General features: G+C 48.6%; 1 protein-coding gene across 3 annotated transcripts; it reads left to right on the forward strand.

Annotated features, from left to right (window-relative positions):
- Positions 1-6,659: 6,659 nt before the first annotated feature.
- Positions 6,660-19,817, forward strand: LOC103188940 (protein NLRC3). Of its 3 annotated transcripts, none has more exons than XM_007909135.2 (10): positions 6,665-6,689; positions 8,212-8,345; positions 8,541-8,606; positions 10,411-10,758; positions 12,597-12,779; positions 14,548-14,580; positions 15,858-17,604; positions 18,161-18,247; positions 18,517-18,684; positions 19,312-19,687. In XM_007909135.2, exons 2-10 carry the CDS (start codon positions 8,255-8,257, stop codon positions 19,634-19,636), a joined length of 3,048 nt encoding a protein of 1,015 aa, XP_007907326.2. In that variant the 5' UTR covers positions 6,665-6,689; positions 8,212-8,254; the 3' UTR covers positions 19,637-19,687. The 3 variants fall into 3 exon arrangements, with proteins under 3 accessions (XP_007907327.2, XP_007907326.2, XP_007907325.2); XM_007909134.2 differs by lacking the exon at positions 6,665-6,689 and adding an exon at positions 6,995-7,209 and having other exon boundaries at positions 19,312-19,817; XM_007909136.2 differs by lacking the exon at positions 8,212-8,345 and having other exon boundaries at positions 6,660-6,689.
- The last annotated feature ends 483 nt before the right edge of the window (positions 19,818-20,300 follow it).

Here is a 20,300-nt window from a genome sequence, read left to right on the forward strand (position 1 = left end):
ATAATAATAATAATCCTCGCATTTGATATAGCGCTTTTCACGTCGGGAGGACGTCCAAAGCGCTTCACAGAACACACTGTAAAGTGAATTGACTGTATATTGTGGGCGAACGCGGCAGCCAATTGCGCACAGCAATGTCCCACAAACAGTCGTGGATTGAGTGACCAATTTCTTATTGTTTGTGGTGTTTGAGGGTTATTATTAGGCTCTGTGTGGGTGGGGGCACTGCCCGAGGTGTCCCTCTGACTCCAATTGAGCTTTTTCGGGGAAAACAAAACTAAAACAAAACAAGTGTCGGAGCTGTCAATCACCAGCGGCCCCGCCCCCGTGTCCCTGCCATTGGCCAACGGGAGCTGCCGCGGCTTCCTATTGGCCGCCAACCCGTCAATCAACGCTCCCTCCGCCCCCCACCACAGCCTTGTTTCCCGACTGCGAACATTGGGGAACTGATCAGAGGTTCGCGGACCCCAAACCCTCAGCGACTGTCCTCCCTGTGTCCCCCCCCCCACCCCCCCACACCCCCCTGTGCCTGAGCCCCGGGACCCCCCCCTGTGTCCCCCCCCCCCCCTGTGCCTGAGCCCCGGGACCCCCCCCTCCCTGTGTCCCCCCCCACCCCCCACCCCTGTGCCTGAGCCCCGGGACCCCCCCCCTCCCTGTGTCCCCCCCACCCCCCCCACCCCCTGTGCCTGAGCCCCGGGACCCCCCACCCCCTGTGTCCCCCCCCACCCCCTGTGCCTGAGCCCCGGGACCCCCCCTCCCTGTGTCCCCCCCCCCACCCCCCCCTGTGCCTGAGCCCCGGCACCCCCCCCTGTGTCCACCCCCACCCCCCCTGTGCCTGAGCCCCGGGACCTCCCCCCTGTGTCCCCCACCACCCCCCTGTGCCTGAGCCCCTGGACCCCCCCTCCCTGTGTCCCCCCCCCACCCCCCCCTGTGCCTGAGCCCCGGCACCCCCCCCGTGTCCACCCCCCACCCCCCCTGTGCCTGAGCCCCTGGACCCCCCCCTCCCTGTGTCCCCCCCCAGCCCCCCTGTGCCTGAGCCCCGGGACCCCCCACCCTGTGTCCCCCCTCCACCCCCTGTGCCTGAGCCCCGGGACCCTGTGTCCCCCCCCACCCCCCCGTGCCTGAGCCCCGGTAACCCCTGTGTCCCCCCCCACCCCCTGTGCCTGAGCCCCGGGACCCCTGTGTCCCCCCCCCACCCCCCTGTGCCTGAGCCCCGGGACCCCCCCTGTGTCCCCCCCCCCACCCCCCCTGTGCCTGAGCCCCGGGACCCCCCCCCTGTGTCCCCCCCACCACCCCCCTGTGTCCCCCCTGTGCCTGAGCCCCGGGACCCCCCCCCTGTGTCCCCCCCACCACCCCCTGTGTCCCCCTGTGCCTGAGCCCCGGGACCCCTCTCTCCCTCTCTCTGAGCTTCTGGTGAGTACCTTATTGTAGTCGCTGGGAATCGGCAATAATGCGCTGTGTGTGTGGGTGCGGGTGCGGGTGGGGGGTGTGGGGGTACGGGGGCGGGTACGGGGGGGTGGGGTGTGTGGGGTGCGGGTGTGGGGGTGCGGTGGGGGTGGGGGGTACGGGGGGGGTGGGGGGGTGCGGGTGGTGGGGGGTGCGGGTGGGGTGTGGGGGGCGGGTGGGGGGGTATGTGAGGGTGCGGATGGGGGTGGGGGGTGTGTGGGGGTGGGGGGTGTGGTGTGGGGGTGGTGTGTGGTGGGGGTGCGGGTGGGGGTGGGGGGGTGTGTGGGGGTGCGGGTGGGGGTGGGGGGTGTGTGGGGGTAGGGGTGGGGGGTCTGTGGGGGTGGGGTGTGTGTGGGGGGTGCGGGTGGTGGGGGGTGTGTGGGGTACGGGTGGGGGTGGGGGGTGTGTGGGGGTGCGGGTGGTGGGGGTGTGGGGTACGGGTGGGGGTGGGGGTGTGTGTGGGGGTGCGGGTGGTGGGGGTGTATGTGGGGGTACGGGTGGGGGTGGTGTGGCGGGTGGTGGTGGGGGTGTGTGTGGGGGTGCGGGTGGGGGGGGTCTCAAGGCTGCGTTCTCATCCACAGATGGTGGTGGGAGTCAGAAGTGTAAAGTGACTGTGTTTTCGCTTTGTGGATGTGGCCCAACGGCCAATTTAAACTAAAGCGAAACTGAAAGTCCTTTCAGGGAAAATAAACACTAATGGGAGTTGGAGAACAACACCCAAAGCAGAGCCTGACCCGGAGGGTCTGCTCCGGCCACGGACACGTGTGCTGCTGAACGGGAGCAGTTGAACCATTTGTAGGTGTCACACGTGTAGAGACAGTGGAGAACCGCACGAGAGGCCTCGAGGGAGATATGGCTGTGAAAACGGCTTTTAGTGAGAATATCATCAAACAGACGCTTTAGACGTTGACGAGAGCCAAAGGGTACGGCTTCCGTCGTGTCAACGTTCAGCTGAAGGAAATTTACGCTCATCCAGTCCCTGAGGTCTGACAGGCGGAACATCAGGGGACTGGGGGGGCGCAAAGTGAGGTGGAAAAATAGAGTTGGGTGTCGTCCACATACATGTGGAAGTGTACCCAATGTCTGCGGATGACATCCCTAAGAGGGAGCATGTAGATTAGGAAGGGGCGGGGGCCCAGGATGGATCCTTGGGGTACCCGCAGGTGACCGGGTGAGAGCGGGAGGAGAAGCCGTTTGTGCAGATGTACTGCTGGTGGTTTCTGAGATAGTAATAGTAATAGTAATCCTTGCATTTGATATAGCGCTTTTCACGTCAGGAGGACGTCCCAAAGCGCTTCACAGAACACACTGTAAAGTGAAGTGACTGTATATTTGTGGGCGAACGCGGCAGCCAATTGCGCACAGCAATGTCCCACAAACAGTCGCGGATTGAAAATGACCAATTTATTATTGTATTGTTTTTTTGGAGGAATTCTTATTATTATTATTATTATTATTATTATTAGGGCTCTGTGTGTGGGGTAAGGAAACTCGCCCGAGGTTTGGCCCTGACTGACCCCCCGGGGATCGAACCCGGGTCTCTCACTCGCAAAGCGAGTGCTCTAACCCCTGAGCCACAGGACTCCCCCCGAGCGACAGCACTGATTGCAGTGCCACAAGTGACACCAATACAACACGGTGTCACAGCTTCAAATAGGTGGTTCCTATTTGTGACCGAGACTTCACAGAGAAACACAAGTATGAGATAATAATAATAATAATAATCCTCGCATTTGATAAGCGCTGTTCACGTCGGGAGGTCGTCCCAAAGCGCTTCACAGGACACACTGTAAAGTGAATTGACTGTATATTTGTGGGTGAACGCGGCAGCCAATTGCGCACAGCATCGAGATAGGACTCGAACCAGCGAGTGCGGCCCCACTGAGGTGGATGACGGAGGAAAGGCGGTGGAGGAGGATTGCGTCATAACATAACATAACATGTAGGAGCAGGAGGAGGCCATTCGGCCCTTCGAGTCTGCCCCGCCATTCAATCATGGTGATCTTCTAATCTAACTCCAGCTAATGACCTGACGCTGCCTTATCCCCATATAATAATAATAATAATAATAATAATCCTTGCATTTGATATAGCGCTTTTCACGTCGGGAGGACGTCCCAAAGCGCTTCACAGGACACACTGTAAAGTGAATTGACTGTATATTTGTGGCGAACGCGGCAGCCAATGCGCACAGCAATGTCCCACAAACAGTCGTGGATTGAGTGACCAATTTCTTATTGTTTGTGGTGTTTGAGGGTTATTATTAGGCTCTGTGTGGGTGGGGGCACTGCCCGAGGTGTCCCTCTGACTCCAATTGAGCTTTTTCGGGGAAAAACAAAACTAAAACAAAAGTGTCGGAGCTGTCAATCACCAGCGGCCCCGCCCCCGTGTCCCTGCCATTGGCCAACGGGAGCTGCCGCGGCTTCCTATTGGACGCCAACCCGTCAATCACCGCTCCGCTCCGCCCCCACCACAGCCTTGTTTCCCGACTGCGAACATTGGGGAACTGATCAGAGGTTCGCGGACCCCAAACCCTCAGCGACTGTCCTCCCTGTGTCCCCCCCCCACCCCCCCTGTGCCTGAGCCCCGGGACCCCCCCCTCCCTGTGTCCCCCCCCACCCCCCCTGTGCCTGAGCCCCGGGACCCCCCCCTGTGTCCCCCCCACCCCCCCTGTGCCTGAGCCCCGGGACCCCTACCCCCCTGGCCTGAGTCCCGGGACCCCCCCCTCCCTGTGTCCCCCCCCACCCCCCCCCCCTGTGCCTGAGCCCCGGGACCCCCTACCCCCTGGGCCTGAGTCCCGGACCCCCCCCTCCCTGTGTCCCCCCCCCCCCCCTGTGCCTGAGCCCCGGCCCCCACCCCCTGTGCCTGAGCCCCGGGACCCCTGTGTCCCCCCCCCCCCCCCTGTGCCTGAGCCCCGGGACCCCCCCCTGTGTCCCCCCCACCCCCCTGTGCCGAGCCCCGGGACCCCCCCCCCTGTGTCCCCACCCACCCCCTGTGCCTGAGCCCCGGGACCCCCCCCCCCTGTGTCCCCCCACCCCCCTGTGCCTGAGCCCCAGGACCCCCCCCCCTGTGTCCCCCCCCACCCCCCTGTGCCTGAGCCCCGGGACCCCCTCTCTCCCTCTCTCTGAGCTTCTGGTGAGTACCTTATTGTAGTCGCTGGGAATCGGCAATAATGCGCTGTGTGTGTGGGTGTGGGTGCGGGTGGGGGGTGTGGGGGTACGGGGGGGGTACGGGGGTGGGGTGTGTGGGGTGCGGGGGTGCGGGTGTGGGGGTGCGGTGGGGGGTACGGGGGCGGGTGGGGGGGGTGTGGGGGTGCGGGTGGTGGGGTGTGCGGGGAGGGGTGGGTGGGGGGGGGGGGGTGTGGGGTGCGGGGGGGGGGTATTAAGGGTGCGGATGGGGGTGGGGGGTGTGTGGGGGTGCGGGTGGTGGGGGTGTGGGGTGGGGGTGGGGGGTGTGTGGGGGTGGGGTGGGGGGTGTGTGGGTTGGCGGTGGGGGAGTGTGTGGGGGTGCGGTGGGGGTGGGGGTGTTTGTGGGGTGATGCGGGTGGTGGGGGGTGTGGGGGGGCGCGTGGTGGGGTGTGTGTGTCGGGTCGGGTGGGAGTGTGTGTGGGGGTGCGGTAGGGTGTGTGGGGGTACGCGTGGGGGTGGGGGTGTGTGGGGGTACGGGTGGGGTGGGGGGGTGTGTGGGTGCGGGTGGGGGGGGTCTCAAGGCTGAGTTCTCATCCACAGATGGTGGTGGGAGTCAGAAGTGTAAAGTGACTGTGTTTTCGCTTTGTGGATGTGGCCCAACGGCCAATTTAAAGTAAAGCGAAACTGGAAAGTCCTTTCAGGGAAAATAAACACTAATGGGAGTTGGAGAACAACACCCCCAAAGCAGAGCCTGACCCGGAGGGTCTGCTCGGGCCACGGACACGTGTGCTGCTGAACGGGGAGCAGTTGAACCATTTGTAGGTGTTCACACGTGTAGAGACAGTGGGAGAACCGCACGAAGGCCTCGAGGGAGATTATGGCTGTGAAAACGGCTTTTAGTGAGAATATCATCAAACAGACGCTTTAGACGTTGACGAGAGCCAAAGGGTACGGCTTCCGTCGTGTCAACGTTCAGCTGAAGGAAATTTACGCTCATCCAGTCCCTGAGGTCTGACAGGCAGAACATCAGGGGACTGGGGGGGGGCGCAAAGTGAGGTGGAAAAATAGAGTTGGGTGTCGTCCACATACATGTGGAAGTGTACCCAATGTCTGCGGATGACATCCCTAAGAGGGAGCATGTAGATTAGGAAGGGGCGGGGGCCCAGGATGGATCCTTGGGGTACCCGCCAGGTGACCGGGTGAGAGCGGGAGGAGAAGCCGTTTGTGCAGATGTACTGCTGGTGGTTTCTGAGATAGGACTCGAACCATGCGAGTGCGGCCCCACTGAGGTGGATGACGGAGGAAAGGCGGTGGAGGAGGATTGCGTCATAACATAACATGTAGGAGCAGGAGTAGGCCATTCGGCCCTTCAGTCTGCCCCGCCATTCATCATGGCTGATCTTCTAATCTAACTCCAGCTAATGACCTGACGCTGCCTTCTCCCCATATCCCTTAATCCCTTTTGCAATAAGAAATCTATCTCAGTCTTGAATATGTTCGAGGACTGAGCGTCAACAGCCCTTTGGGGTAGTGAGTTCCATACATTCACTGCCCTTTGAGTGAAGAAGTTCTTCCTCAACTCAGTGCGAAAGGGCTGCCTCTGATTTTAAGGTTGTGAACCCCTGGTTTTAGTTTCTCCAACCGGGGACACAATCTCCCACTGTCTACTCTATCATTGCCCTTTGATGATCTTGTAGGTTTCTATAAGATCCCCTCTAATTCTTCTATATTCTAGAGAATATCGGCCCAAATTGGTCAGCCTATCCTCGTAACTCATCCCCTTCATCCCTGGTACTAACCGAGTAAATCTACGCTGCACCCCCTCCAAGGCAAGTACGTCCTTCCTTAAATAAGGAGACCACAACTGCACACAGTATTCCAGGTGTGGTCTCACAGGGCCCTATACAGTTGCAGTAAGACTTCCCTACTCTTATACTCTAACCCTTTCATAATGAATGCTAACATACCGTTCGCCTTCCTAATTGCTTGCTTGCAGTAATCGACTGTGCCGAATGCGGCGGAGGTTCAGGACGAGGAGGCAGAGGGAGCCCTGGTCACAGATAGAGGGGATGTCGTTTGAGACTTTCACAAGCGCAGTCTCTGTCCTGTGAGAAGGTAGGAAACCTGACTGGAGGGGTTTGAAGAGGGAGCGGGAGGAGAGGTGCGCGCGGAGTTGATTGGCAACAACGCGTTCTAAGATTTTGGCGAGGAAGGGCAGTGGGTGTGTGTTTCACTGTCAATAAAGGTACTGATCCCTTGTTTGGTTTTAAAGTGAAACAAGAGGAACTCAAGGGTGTGTCTTAATATTATTAAAAAAAATACACATACTGCAGTATATAATATAAATATCTGCATGTGAGTGTGCTCGATACCCGAGCTGAGCATCCACTGTACAGAAGAGCTGGATGTATACAGGAACTAAAGTCACTAAAATTGATAGTGCCTCGTTATCTTAATTTAGCTGACATTTTAATGTGTTAATAACTATGAAACCAAGAATTTAATCTAATCTGAGAATACTTTTTAGAGTTAAGGTGGTTGGCAGTCTAAAGCAGAGCGGGTTGAGGGGAGCAGGGAATATTATGTTGTCAGATGTGCCTTCCTTTCTGTGAGAAGTTACACCAAAATTGTTCAGGTGAATCTTAAAGTATCTTAACAATTTTGCATCTGCCGACACAGCCTCCTCTGGTGGTTCCGCCAGTCTATTAGTTCACGATAATTCCTTTAATTCACTTTTCATGTCTTCTCTCCATACTCACAATAGCTCTTACAGTATAAAATCAATCAAAAACCCATGGATTTTAACTCATCCACTGGGGTGTTGAATTGGAGAGCGATCGAACCCTAGTTGCATAAAAGTTTTAAAAAAATTGTTTTCTGTGCTTCAGTACCACCAGACATTCAGTCACAAACACACTGAAAGAAACATCCGTGGCTTGGTATGTCGATATACTTGCTTATGATTTTCATTCCATTCCATTTCCATTACATTTCATTCAAATTAGTTCACCGCAATTCCTTTAATTCACTGTTCATGTCTTCTCTCCATACTCACAAAACAACAACATTTTTGTATACTCTGACTTTCCAAGTACAGCATCAATCACAGACCCATGGATTTGAATCCATCCACTTGGGTGGTGAATTGGGCGACCAAATCCTAGTTGCATAAATAATAATAATAATAATAATCCTTGCATTTGATATAGCGCTTTTCACGTCGGGAGGACGTCCCAAAGCGCTTCACAGAACACATTGTAAAGTGAATTGACTGTATATTTGTGGGCGAACGCGGCAGCCAATTGCGCACAGCAATGTCCCACAAACAGTCGTAGATTGAAAATGACCAATTTATTATTGTTTTTGGTTTTGGAGGGATTATTATTAGGCTCTGTGTGGAGTAAGGAAACTTGCCCAAGGTTTGGCCCTCTGCCTGGAATTGAACTCAGGTCTCTCACTTGCAAAGCGAGTACTCTAACCACTGAGCTACAGGACTCCACAAGATTGTTTTCTGTGTTTCATTATCACCAGATTCACACAAGCACCACATTGAAACTGAAAGAAACGTTTGCATGGCTTGCATGTCAATATACTAACGGCTTGTTTCATTCCTGTATTCTCTCTCCTAATGATCTAGATGTCACTTCATGACCTCCAAATAGGCCAAAGGTGCTTGTTTGATGTGGGTCCAAAACATTTCCATTTTCATGACCAAGGCCAATCAAGAGTTCAAGACCAGATCAAGATTTCTATCCCCATCATCCTATTCTGGTAACGACTTTCTGTTTCAGATTCTTCAGCTCCTCCTGCGAGAATGTTTCAGAACTCGTGTGTGGTTCCGCACTCACTGACACTGTGCATCATGTTCCTAATTCTCTTTGATGAAAATCTCTTTATTTCTCGCATCAGATTTAGCCACTGTATCAAAGGGCACTCGGTAACCCCTTTTTATTCTCTTTATTGCAGATCTCCCAATAAAGATGGAATTTCCTTTAAACAAAACGTTCACAATATTGATATTCTCATTGTTTGGTGAGTGTAGTCTTTATGCTGTGTATCTGTCTGTATGATATCCCTTTTCTATTTATTTAACTGACTTGCCATGACCTGATAAGCTAGAAACACCATCAATAATCGTTATCAATACTTCACCAGTAAAATCCATCCAAACAGCACATTAATCAATATCATCCATGTGGTTTTGTCCACATAATGGTGAGCACATTTAGAAGGTCCATGTTCAGTTTTTAGCTCTCCAGGAAGAATATCATGGAGATGGGAAGGGTGCAGCGCAGATTTATAGGATCACATGATGTACGGGACACTACGTTTATAGTGAGGCGAGTTAACTTGAAGCTTTCTCACTGGACCAGAGGAGTTTGAAAGGGGACGTTGTAGAGTTGTTTAAGATTCTGAAACATGACAAAATAAATAGGGAAAAGGTTTCCTTTAGTTGAGGAATCACTGACAAGGATTGTTAACAGAGAAATCAGGGGAGAAGTTTGAAGTAATTTCTTCACCAAGAGAGTTTTTGGGGTGTGGAATTAATTACAAGCTATTGAGGCCAACTTAATAGGATCATGTAAAAGTGAACTGGGTAAGTGGAGTGAAATGTTAAGGAATATGGGGGAAGTGAGATTAATAAAAAGAGCAACTTTATACAAAAAAAATCACGGTGGCATAGATGTAGAACCAGCTGCCCGAAGCAGTGGTAGAACCAGATGGTATAAATGGATTTAAGTTGAAGCTAGATCTACACGTAAGGGAGAAGGGAACAGAAGGGCATGGCAGGCGATAAGTGATGGGTAGAGAATCATGTGGGGTACACATCGGCATGGACTCATTGGGCCAAATGGCCTGTTTCTCTGCTGTACTGCGTATATCCCTATCACCCTCATCCTTGTCCAACTCCACTGACTTCCCATCACACAGAGGATACAGTTCAAGATCCTGGTCCTCACTTTCAAAGCCCTCCATGGCCTTACTCCCCCCTTCTTCTCTGACCTCCTAACCGCCTACCACCCTGTTCGCTTCCTCCGCTCATCAGGCTCCGGCCTACTTCACGTCGCCCGCCTTGCTAGCCCCACTCTGCAGCCACCCTCTAGAAATCCATCCCGCTGTCTCTTCGCCTTGCCACCTCCCTCGCCATCTTCAAGTCCTTCTTCGACTGTGCTTTCGATCTTCCCGCTTCCCCCCCGCCCTCCACCTTCCCCCACCCCAGGCTCGGCTCCGTAACTCTGTCTGTCCAGCGCCTTGGGTCATCCTCCCGACATGAAAGGCGCTATACAAATGTAATTCTGTTGTTGTTGTATGTAAATATGATGGGCTAAAAATCTGAAAATTACCTTCTTTGTTGATAATTGCAAGTTAATACTTTAACTGCTGAGTTTCCAGTGATTATGGGAATTCGAGGTTCCATGATTAGGAACTTATGTTTAATTCACCGTGATACAGAAATAAACACTAATAATATTAATAATCTTTGCATTTGTTAGAGTGTCTTAACAACAACAACAACAAGATTACGTAACCACGCTGTTGAGATGCTTCACAGGATGTAAAAGTAATTAAGCTGTGATGTGTAGTGGGAATAGCTATTGCTATGGATATGGAGCAAAGACATGTAATTGGAGTTGAGATACAGATCAGCCATGATCTTATAGAATGATGGAACAGGCTTGAGGTCCTGAATGGCCTTCTCCTGCTTCTATGTTTCTATCACAGTAGAGCTTCAATGGGGAAGCAAATACATGATGGGTGGATATCATCTTTCAGTGCTGTAAACTAACTAGGATTCTAGCACTGTAATTAACTATATCAACTTGTAACTTTTTAGGTGAGGTGTCTTTGTACATGATATCTGAAGTCGTCGGCAGAGATGTATTGCTGCCCTGTCTCTTTACACCAGAATCCAATCTTGATCCTGAGAAACTGATCATCAACTGGCAAGGGACAGACGACAACTCAGTGGTTCACAGTTTCTACAGTAACGTTGACCATCCAGAGTATCAGAATCAGAAATTCAGAGGAAGAACACAGCTGTTTCCCAAAGTCATTCTAAATGGAAATGCTTCACTTCAACTGAGAAGGCTGACTTTATCAGACAATGGGAACTACACATGCTACGTTATTCAACATGATGATCATGCCTATGTCAAAATTGTGGTAGAACTCAGAGTGCTTGGTAGGTATTTAGAAATCTTGCAGCAACAACAAGAATAGGAGGGTCTTGAGACATACCTTGAAGGAGGCAAGGGAGACAGCGAGGCAAAGGGACTGTGGGATGGAGTTCCAAAGGGTGGGAGCAGAGAAGCTGAAGGCCCGGCCACCGATTTTGGGGTGGGCAAGACGGGATCTGGAGCAGCTCAAGAGTAGTTTGTTTCTTGAGGGGGTGGGCAGACATCTGACATTTACAGCGGTTGTGCACCCACGTGATGAGTGGGTGTATTGTTCACTTTTGATGATTCCGTGAGTCATTTGCAAGAATATGAATGTTTGTTGCAGGTGACAGGGAGGAAGGTTGTGTTATCCAATAGAAAGGTTTTTAAGAACTACAAAAAAGCTTCAAAGTTAAAACTGAATTCATCAATTCTGGACACTCTGAGAAGCTAATGTCAATACAGAAAACCGAGACCGAGGCAGAATTTTGCCCCAAACATCGATAAACAACACTAGCAACTTTAAATGAGGAAGGAGAGGAAGTATTTTTCCATAAACAGCTAAAATTTGAATGGACTAATGGGTTACATCAAAACATATTCTGCATGTTTTAAGAGATACGAGATTTAAGATAAGTGAGCAGGATGTGAACATGTAGATGCAAATATCCGAGTCACACTGCACAGTGCTCCAAGTCAGAGAGCCAGTACGTCTACAGCAAAATACCCAAGGCAGAATTATCTACATCTACACAATACATACACAACACAACCAAGTCAGAGAGTATACATAACTTCATGAACAAGGAAGACGAACTTTAAAATGTTAAAATGTCACAGTGATTAACTGTCATGTCTAGTGACTTCTGTAGGCAAATGTGGCAGTCATTTTGTGCACAGCATGGTCCCACGCAGTCATGAGTTGAATGACCAAATTAGCTGGAGGGCTGTTGGCCAGGACATCCATGGGTTTAAGGCACATTAAGTTGACATCTCTCAAGAAAAGTAGACCACAGGCTAGCATTGCCTAAGACTGTTGGCCTCGTTTCCAAGATTGCACTCACATGAAGCACCACCCAAGCACTGTAGCTTATGTGCTGGAGAGATTGTGTGCGGTTTCTGTTTCTGTGGTTTATTTTCTTTGTTAGTCAGGAAAGGCTGCAACACAGGAAGTCAGTGTAAGTATTTTTGTAAGTCAAAACTGCAGATCTGTTTTAGCCATTGCAGCACTGCACATCCGCACATGTCAACAGCACAGTGCACATCCGCACATGTCAACAGCACAGTGCACATCTGCACATGTCAACAGCACAGTGCACATCTGCATATGTCAACAGCACAGTGCACATCTGCACATGTCAAGCAATCACCACATCTGTGTAATCACAAGTCAGGAAGTTTAATATTCCACAAGGCTGAGATCAAATGAGTTGAAGAGCTTTCTTCACATGAACCTCTCCTGTGATCTTGTGCAATGACTTGTATTTTAATGGCTGGGAGTAGGGCATCTTTGGACACACACAAGTCCAGACAATGTCAGGTTACTTCAGAATACAGTGGAAGCAGAGACTTCAGCCTAAGTGTTGACAGGTGCTGCTTTTATAGTCCATTTCTGACATTACTGGAGACGACAGCCTCACTAACCAGTTAGAAGCAACTGTTTCCCTCATCTGAAGCCCTCTCTGACACAGAGTGCTGAAAGGGCTTGTACAAGTAAAGTTTGATGCTACACTATTACAGGCCAAAACACACACCTTTCCTCAGGTGATTATAGACTTACACAACCCACATGGTGAAAGCCATAGCACCGCTTTTCAGGAAGAAAATTTGCTGCCACTGCTTTATGGTTATTGCAAACTCCCAGATACAGATACGTCACAAGTCACTGAAGACAACAACCTTGAAGATCAGATTCCAAAGGAACAAATCAGAACATTGGGAACTGCTGCAGCATTTTTTGTCATTGTCGGGATTGGGATTGGGATCGGGATCAAGATTGCCATCGGGAAATCGATAATGAAAAAACAGCGTCATATGGATCCTGAGAGTAAGTTTTAATATGATCAGCAAGTACCTGATCACCCGCACTAAACTCCGTCACACCACCGCACCATCACAGACTCTCCCCTACCTGTTGCCTCCTCCATCGGCTGCCGCACTTTCAGTCACTAAGCCCTGAAGCTTTGGAAATCTCTCCGCCGATCTCTCTGCCTTACTCCCTCGTTCCCCTCTTTTAGATCACGACTGAAGAGCTTCCTCTTCGACTGTTTCTAGTCACCTCCTCCCCCCGGCTCGGTGTCAGGCTCCGCTACTGTTAAGCGCTCTGAAACGCTGCTGCGCGTGAAGGGCGCTATATGCATGCAAGTTGTTACCTACAGTTGTACATACTATCGACATTCCTGAACCAAGCAAATTATCCCCATTAATCATTTCTGGTGTTTTAAGAACAAGTGCAAGTGAGACTCCACCCATCCCAATAATAATCCTTGCATTTGACATTGCGTCTTATCACGTTTTGAGACGTCTCAAAGCGCTTCACAGAATATCCCCCTCCCCGGCCTCCCCTCACACACTCTATTACCTTCTCTCGCAAATATGTACCAGGTTTCCTCTTAAACACATTGATGCTTCCAGCTTCAACCACAGCATCTGGCTGTGCTTCCACATTTTTACCACTCTATAAAATAATTTCTTCCTAAACTCTGTTTCAGATCTGTTAGTGGCTATTTTAGATTTATGCCCCATTGTTATGGACTTGCGAACGAGCAGAAACAATCTTTTTCTGTTCACCTTACCAAATGCCTCTCTAATTTTAAACACTTCTATCGAGTCTCTCAATCATCTTATCTCTAGGGATGAAACCCCGAAGCAGTTCAGTCTTTCCTAATACTTAGATACTCTCATCCCTGGGAGCATTCTAGTGAGCCTGTGATAATACTACAATAACATTATATAGTGACAAAAACTGCGCACAGTAATCCAAATTTGGTCTGACCAACGATTATATAAATTTTACATTACTTCCTTACTTTTGTGTTCTCTTCCCAGGGCATAAAAAAGTTCCTCTGCACTCTAGTCAGGCTCCGCCATTGTTAAGCGCTCTGAGATGCTGCCCTGGGTGGAGGGCGCTATGTCGGTGCAAGTTGCTGTTGTAGTATTTGGATTCTATATGGTCTTAACCACCTGTGCTGCTGTTTTAAAAGATACAGAGATTGCCCCAGATTGAGTATTGGTCTGTGCTGAGTTAGCTATTCTGGTCCAGTTAGTCTGATTCGGGAAAAGAGGAGAAAATGAACCACAATTCTTACTGCTCTCCGTATTCTTCTCGATTTTGATCTCAGATGCTAGTGTCATCTTACAATTTCTTTGGCTCTCATAGAAATTACAGCACAGAAATTAGCCCATCGTGTCCATACCGCTGGCTCCCCTCTGGAGCCCTCTACTGTTAGATTCCCCTGGTCTCTCTCCCCACCACACACATTGTCTGTGCTGTGCGCACTCTCCCTCTGGTGCTGTCCTTTACAGTTAGTTATTCTTTTTCGATGAGCTATAATTTAATAGAAAGATCAGGGGCTCTGAATTGTTTGATTTGGGGAATTTGTAACTAATAATAATACTGGCATTTGATGTAACGCCTTATCACGTCTTCGAGACTCTCAAAGCGCTTCACAGAATATAGTGTAAATTGAATTGACTATATTTTGTGGGCGAAACACGGCAGTCAATTGCGCCCAAACAAAATGTAATATCTAATATCTATATAATATAAACAAACTGTCACTAATTGACTTGGAAATTGTATTTTGTTTTTCCAGGAGCGGCTTTGATAAGATACCCAAACATGGCAGGTAATAAGCTGTGCTCAGTTCATGCTGTATTAATTCCAGGCCAATCTCTGCGACTAATTGTAATAAAAAGATGCCTGTTTTCCCCAGGAACAGATAACTGGAGTTTGGATTTGGGACTGCGTTAGTGTGGAGCTTCATGAGTATAATTCATGGCATTTGCTGCTTTCTGCCTTCACCCTGGTTTCTGCCTCAATTACTACTACCCCAGGCTTCTGCTCCTCCCTTTGAATGCCATTAAAATGTTTAATGTTTTCTAACTCAATGCATACCATTTAAACGCAGCATATGCTCACCAAAATGCTGTATAGAATTAGACAAGTGCAGGTGGGCGGGGGCATAAAGCCAGGAGCTTTATTTACAGTGAAATACAGGAAAACGCTCATAATCATATCAGTTGGGAACAACATTTGCAAACTTGTATGATTTAATCATTAATCTACACCGCACATGTGTAATGCAATGCAGCCAGCAAGTCCGCAAGCTGCAGTTTGTCATCCCAGCCAGGAAGTGCTCACGACTGTTCTCTGCGATTGAAAGCAGCCGTAAGTGCAGGAGTAATGGAGGATAGGAGAGCAGTGTTACCAGTTAGGAGATGATTAATTTGACTGGTGCAAAGAAGTTAAGTCGTTTTGATAGGAAACTGAATGGTAGTCGGATGGACGTACGACTTAGGCAATTGTACGATTTATAAGCAATTTTTAAATTTATAAGCGATTTATAAGCCTTGAGAGCTTTACTATAATCTACTGGATCAACCACCTTAACTCAATAAGAGCAAATAGTATAGCCCAACATTAAAAGGCAGACCCTCTGAGAAGCTCTAGGATGTTGGTTTGAGGAATGACAAATTATACTGGTCACATTAAGTCCTGAGAGAAGAAATTCCATCTGAATTTTAATCTAAACACAAAATACTGCAGATGCTGGAAGTCTGAAATAAAAACTGAAGTCGCTGGGAACTCAGCAGGTCAGACAGCATCTATGGAGAAAAGAAAGTGAGTCAACGTTTCGAGTCCACGACCTTTTGTCAGAACCCCGGTTCTGGTGAAGGGTTGTGGACTTGAAACGTTGACTCACTTTCCTTTCTCCATAGATGCTGCCTGACCTGCTGAGTTCCCAGAAACTTCTGTTTTTATTCCTAGATTTAATCTATTTTCTTAGCAATTCAGAGCCTCCCGTGTTTGGACAATACATAAGAATTGTGCAAATTGCACAGACTCTGAAATGCTCAGAATATAAAGAACCACAAAATAAAACATTAGTTTGTTTATTTTCAGATGCTCTTGAAGACTACAAACTGTACCTTACAAAGAAGTATTCTACTATGATCAATAGTAACATGTCCAAATGCTACGCAAGCCTCATGAGGACAGTGGATGTCACATACCCAAAGAAGGAAGGAAAGTTCATTGAGGGAATTAATGGAGGTGGGTCAGACAATACAAAAGAAATCAAACCAACTGAAATGCTGTCTGTGGCACTGGGAAAAAAGTGCTCTTCAAAACGTATCTTAATGGTAGGAGATGCAGGTGTGGGGAAGAGCTGGACAGTTACCTGCATGAGACAAGAATGGGCGTCTGAGTCAAACGAACAACCTTTTAAGTGCATCATTATTTTGAGATTCCATGACTTAAATAAGGTTAAAGAAAAGACAACGCTACGGAAACTGCTTCAGAGCAAGTGCTCATCACTGTCAGAAGTCCTGTCTGCACTTCTCCTTGATCCCCATGATGTGTTGATCACTTTGGATGGGCTGGATGAATTTCACCATCAGCTAAGTTGTGATGCTCCAATAAGGGACATTGACATAGACACTGAAGCTGACGTGAACGTTCTTGTGTCCGATCTGATTTGTGGGCAACTGCTTCCTGCTGCACACATATTGGTTACCTCCCGATGGAATAATGACCAGATAAAAATTAACAAGAAATATTTTGATTGCATCCTGGCCATTTCTGGGTTTACCACTAATCAGCTACGACAATACTGCGATGTGTTCTATCAAGATAAGGAAACAGCAAGCAAGATGTATCAACATTTTACAGAGAAAGAAACCATCACCTATCTGGCCTGCAATCCCCTAAACAGCTATATGCTGTGCAATATTCTGAAGACATGTAAAGATTACTCTGAAGGGGTAACGGCTGTGCCAGTGACTCAGAGCAAACTCTTCTCTCTGTTCTTTGACAGCCTCTTTAGTCATGGTACTCCAGGCACTGACCAGTCACACAAATTGTCAGCGACTGATCTGGAGAAATGTAAGGATAGACCCCATGACAAAATTGTTGAAACCATCCTAAAAGTGGGGAAGCTTTCCTATCACTATCTCTTGTCAGGGAAACACAACATGGTAGAGAAAGATCTGATTGCCTTCGATATAAACCCAACATTTCTTTCCAGTCACTTGTCAAATCTCATCTTGGAAAAGAAATGGGACAATCGGAGCAGCTTTGAGTTCTATCATGCTATGATAATGGAGCAGGTTGCAGCCTGGTATTGTGCAGACTTAGTGAGGGACAAAGCCGAAGAGCTGATCGAATGCCTGGACCTGTGGTGTCTTGGAAAGGTGCCACAGAACTCAAAGAACCCGTTGTGTATTGAAGCAGCCAAGTGGCCTGAGCACAAGAAGAACCTCTTCAGTTTCACCAAAATGTTCATGGGCTTCTTAACGGCAGGACGAGGTGGAAACTTCTGGAAGTCTGCAGCTCCCCTCAGTGATTCTACTTCCCAAGCCCTGGTCAGGTGGTTTAGGGACTGGCTATGTACAGATATAAAGCAGTCTGAGCTGCTAAATTTAATGCATTGCCTTTTCGAGCTGCACGATAACAAAGTGACAGAAGACGTGTCTCCTCACATCAAACGCATAGACTTTTACAACATTTCTCTGAGCCTCCTGGATATCGCTGCCTTGTGTTACAGTCTCCGTCATTCTCAGGTGGAAAAAATGGACTTAAGACTTTGTGACTTGAAGGATCAAGGCATAAGGCAACTTGAGGAAGTAATTGCCAAGTGCAAATCTGTCTCGTAAGTAACGCTGTTAAATGCTTCACGGGTGATGGGACAGTTCTCTCTGTGTTTCCATTGCAACATCAGTGTGACATATTGCATAGTCATTAGATTAGAATGAAGAACATGCTCACTGTCATACTAGAAAGATTTTATCACCCCAGATCAGGCTGCGCTATCAGCCTCTACGTCCTGACACTCTGGAACACTCTCCCTCTGTCCCTCCGCCTTGCCCCTTCCTTCCCTATCTTCAGGTCCTGCCTGAAGACCTTTCTCCTTGACCGTGCTTTGGGACGAGACCTGCGTGAGGGGCGCTGTTGTTGTTGGTGGTGTTTGCTCAGCCAATTTGTGAATAAGCTCTTCGAGAGGACAAGTTCAGGACAGACAGCAAAAAGGAACCTGTGGGTAAACAACAGTTGGAATGTGTTACCAAAAATCGTTGGGCCACAGAATCATTTAAGAATCAGTTTGATGGTGTAAATGGGAGGATCAGTATTCGCTAATCGCTTGAGATCCTGTGATTTAAAATGGTAATTTAATCCACACTCAAGTGTTTCTAATCTCCATTTTACAGAATAAGTTCTAACAAACTGACTGAAGAGTCAGCCAGGATAATCAGCAACATTCTTCAAGAACCAAGTTGTGCACTTGAAAGGCTATCGTAAGTTCCTAAATACTTTTCGCAATACGTCTATGAAATACGAAGGGAAAATTCCAAAAGATGCCAATCTTTTAAAAAGGGATGCTACGACTTGCCTCTTTGATTATGATTATTTTTCCTCAACCCCGACACCCTTTTCAGCTCCCCTGCTCGGATGCCTAACTCGCTGTGTAAAGTGCTTTGAGACGTCCTCCTGACGTGAAAGACACTATAAGTGTAAATTGTATTGTATCATCACTGTTGTGTGTCTGTTCATTCGCTCTTTGTAGAATTGGAACAAATCACCTTCACTCCAGCGGGGCTCAGATGATATGGAAAGCCCTTGAGAAAAACCAGAGACTCAAGTGCCTTTATTTGTATGATAACGGGATTACAGATAAAGGAACAGAGATAATGCCTGAATGTCTGAAACACAACAAGACCCTTGAAGTCCTACAGTAAGTCTACAATCAATTTTCTAAACGTCAGTGAAACCCCAGCTATAATTACAAGCGAGTCAGCCTGACTCAGTTGATAGCACTTTCACCCCTGAGTCAAAGCTTTTGGGTTGAAGCCCCATGTTATAAGATGACACTCCAATGCAATGTCGCATTGTTGGGTAAGATGTTAAACCGAGGTCCGTCTACCTGCTCTGGTGGATGTTAAAGGTCCCGTTGGGCTATTCGAAAAGAGAAAAGGAGTTTCTCCCGGTGTCATGGCATACAATCCCCCAAATAAAATAGATCACTCACTCCTTGGCTGTGGGTGGGAGATTGGTAGGCACAATTGGGCTGCTGTATTTGCCTACAATACAGTCACTCCACTTTACAGTATATCCTCTGAAGCACTTGGGGATGTCATCCCGATATGAAAGGCACTATACTAAATTATTATTTTAATATTAGGAATTATTATTTTATCATTAGCAATCATCGAGCAATGTTAATTAGACCTCTAATTTTCATACTTTGTCTGTCACAAACAGTAAAGATAGCAAATACACTTCAGTATCCACACCTTATATTGGAGCTAAGGTGACCGTTGACTTTTCATTTCCCAAGCCTGTCTCTTAATGTCTTTCTCAGTTTATGTGGGAACACTTTCAGTGATTGCGGCCAGAGAAATATCCAGCGAGTTAAAGAGCTTCGAGCTGATCTGAAGATCGTTGTGAAGATTGCAGATGATGAAGAACTTGTCGATCGGGTTGAAAACGAAGTCACCCAGCTGATCTCTGACTTTGGGCAGTACGACCGGGAATGGCTGACAAATATTCTGCGAACAATCTTGAGAGATCTTGGAGATGAGATCTCCATAACCAATACCAGAACAGAGACAAAGATTGGTAACATAAAACAAGGGATTCAGATAGTGCAACGCAAGCTTAAATGGGATGCCATAGCCGAATTATAATCCACTCTCCCTCAATTCCTCTGCCTTGCCCTACTTGACATAATAATAATAATAATAATAGTAATAATAATAATAATCCTTGCATTTGATATAGCGCTTTTCATGTCAGGAAGACGTCCCAAAGCGCTTCACAGAACACACTGTAAAGTGAATTGACTGTATATTTGTGGGCGAACGCGGCAGACAATTGCGCACAGCAATGTCCCACAAACAGTCGTAGATTGAAAATGACCAATTTATTATTGTTTTGGGTTTTGGAGGATTATTATTAGGCTCTGTGTGGAGTAAGGAAACTTGCCCAAGGTTTCGCCCTCTGCCTGGAATTGAACTCAGGTCTCTCACTTGCAAAGCGAGTGGTCTAACAACTGAGCTACAGGACTCCTCTCCATGTCCTCTGGTACTGTTCCCACCCCATTAAAAACCGCTGTCATCACTCCTATCCTTAAAAAACCCTCCCTGGACCCTTCTCCACTCCCTAACTACTGCCCCAACTCCAACCTCCCCTTCCTCTCCAAGGTCCTGGAACGAGTTGTTGCTTTTCAGCTACGTTCGTTCCCCACTGCCACTCCCTTCTCGAACCCCTCCAATCGGGTTTCCGTGCCGCCCACAGCACAGAAACAGAGTGACAAATGCCATTCTGTCCATCTGTGACCAGGGCTCCCTC

The sequence above is a fragment of the Callorhinchus milii genome, unplaced genomic scaffold, assembly GCF_018977255.1.
Source record: "Callorhinchus milii isolate IMCB2004 unplaced genomic scaffold, IMCB_Cmil_1.0 Scaffold5, whole genome shotgun sequence".
NCBI classification, from domain to species: domain Eukaryota; kingdom Metazoa; phylum Chordata; class Chondrichthyes; order Chimaeriformes; family Callorhinchidae; genus Callorhinchus; species Callorhinchus milii.

Coding starts and splice junctions, on each gene's coding strand:
- LOC103188940 (XM_007909135.2), top strand. CDS start 8,255: ATGTGGGTCCAAAACATTTCCATTTTCATGACCAAGGCCAATCAAGAG. Junction 10,759..12,596: donor GGTAGAACTCAGAGTGCTTG/GTAGGTATTTAG, acceptor GCAAACTCCCAG/ATACAGATACGTCACAAGTC. Junction 17,605..18,160: donor GCCAAGTGCAAATCTGTCTC/GTAAGTAACGCT, acceptor TCCATTTTACAG/AATAAGTTCTAACAAACTGA.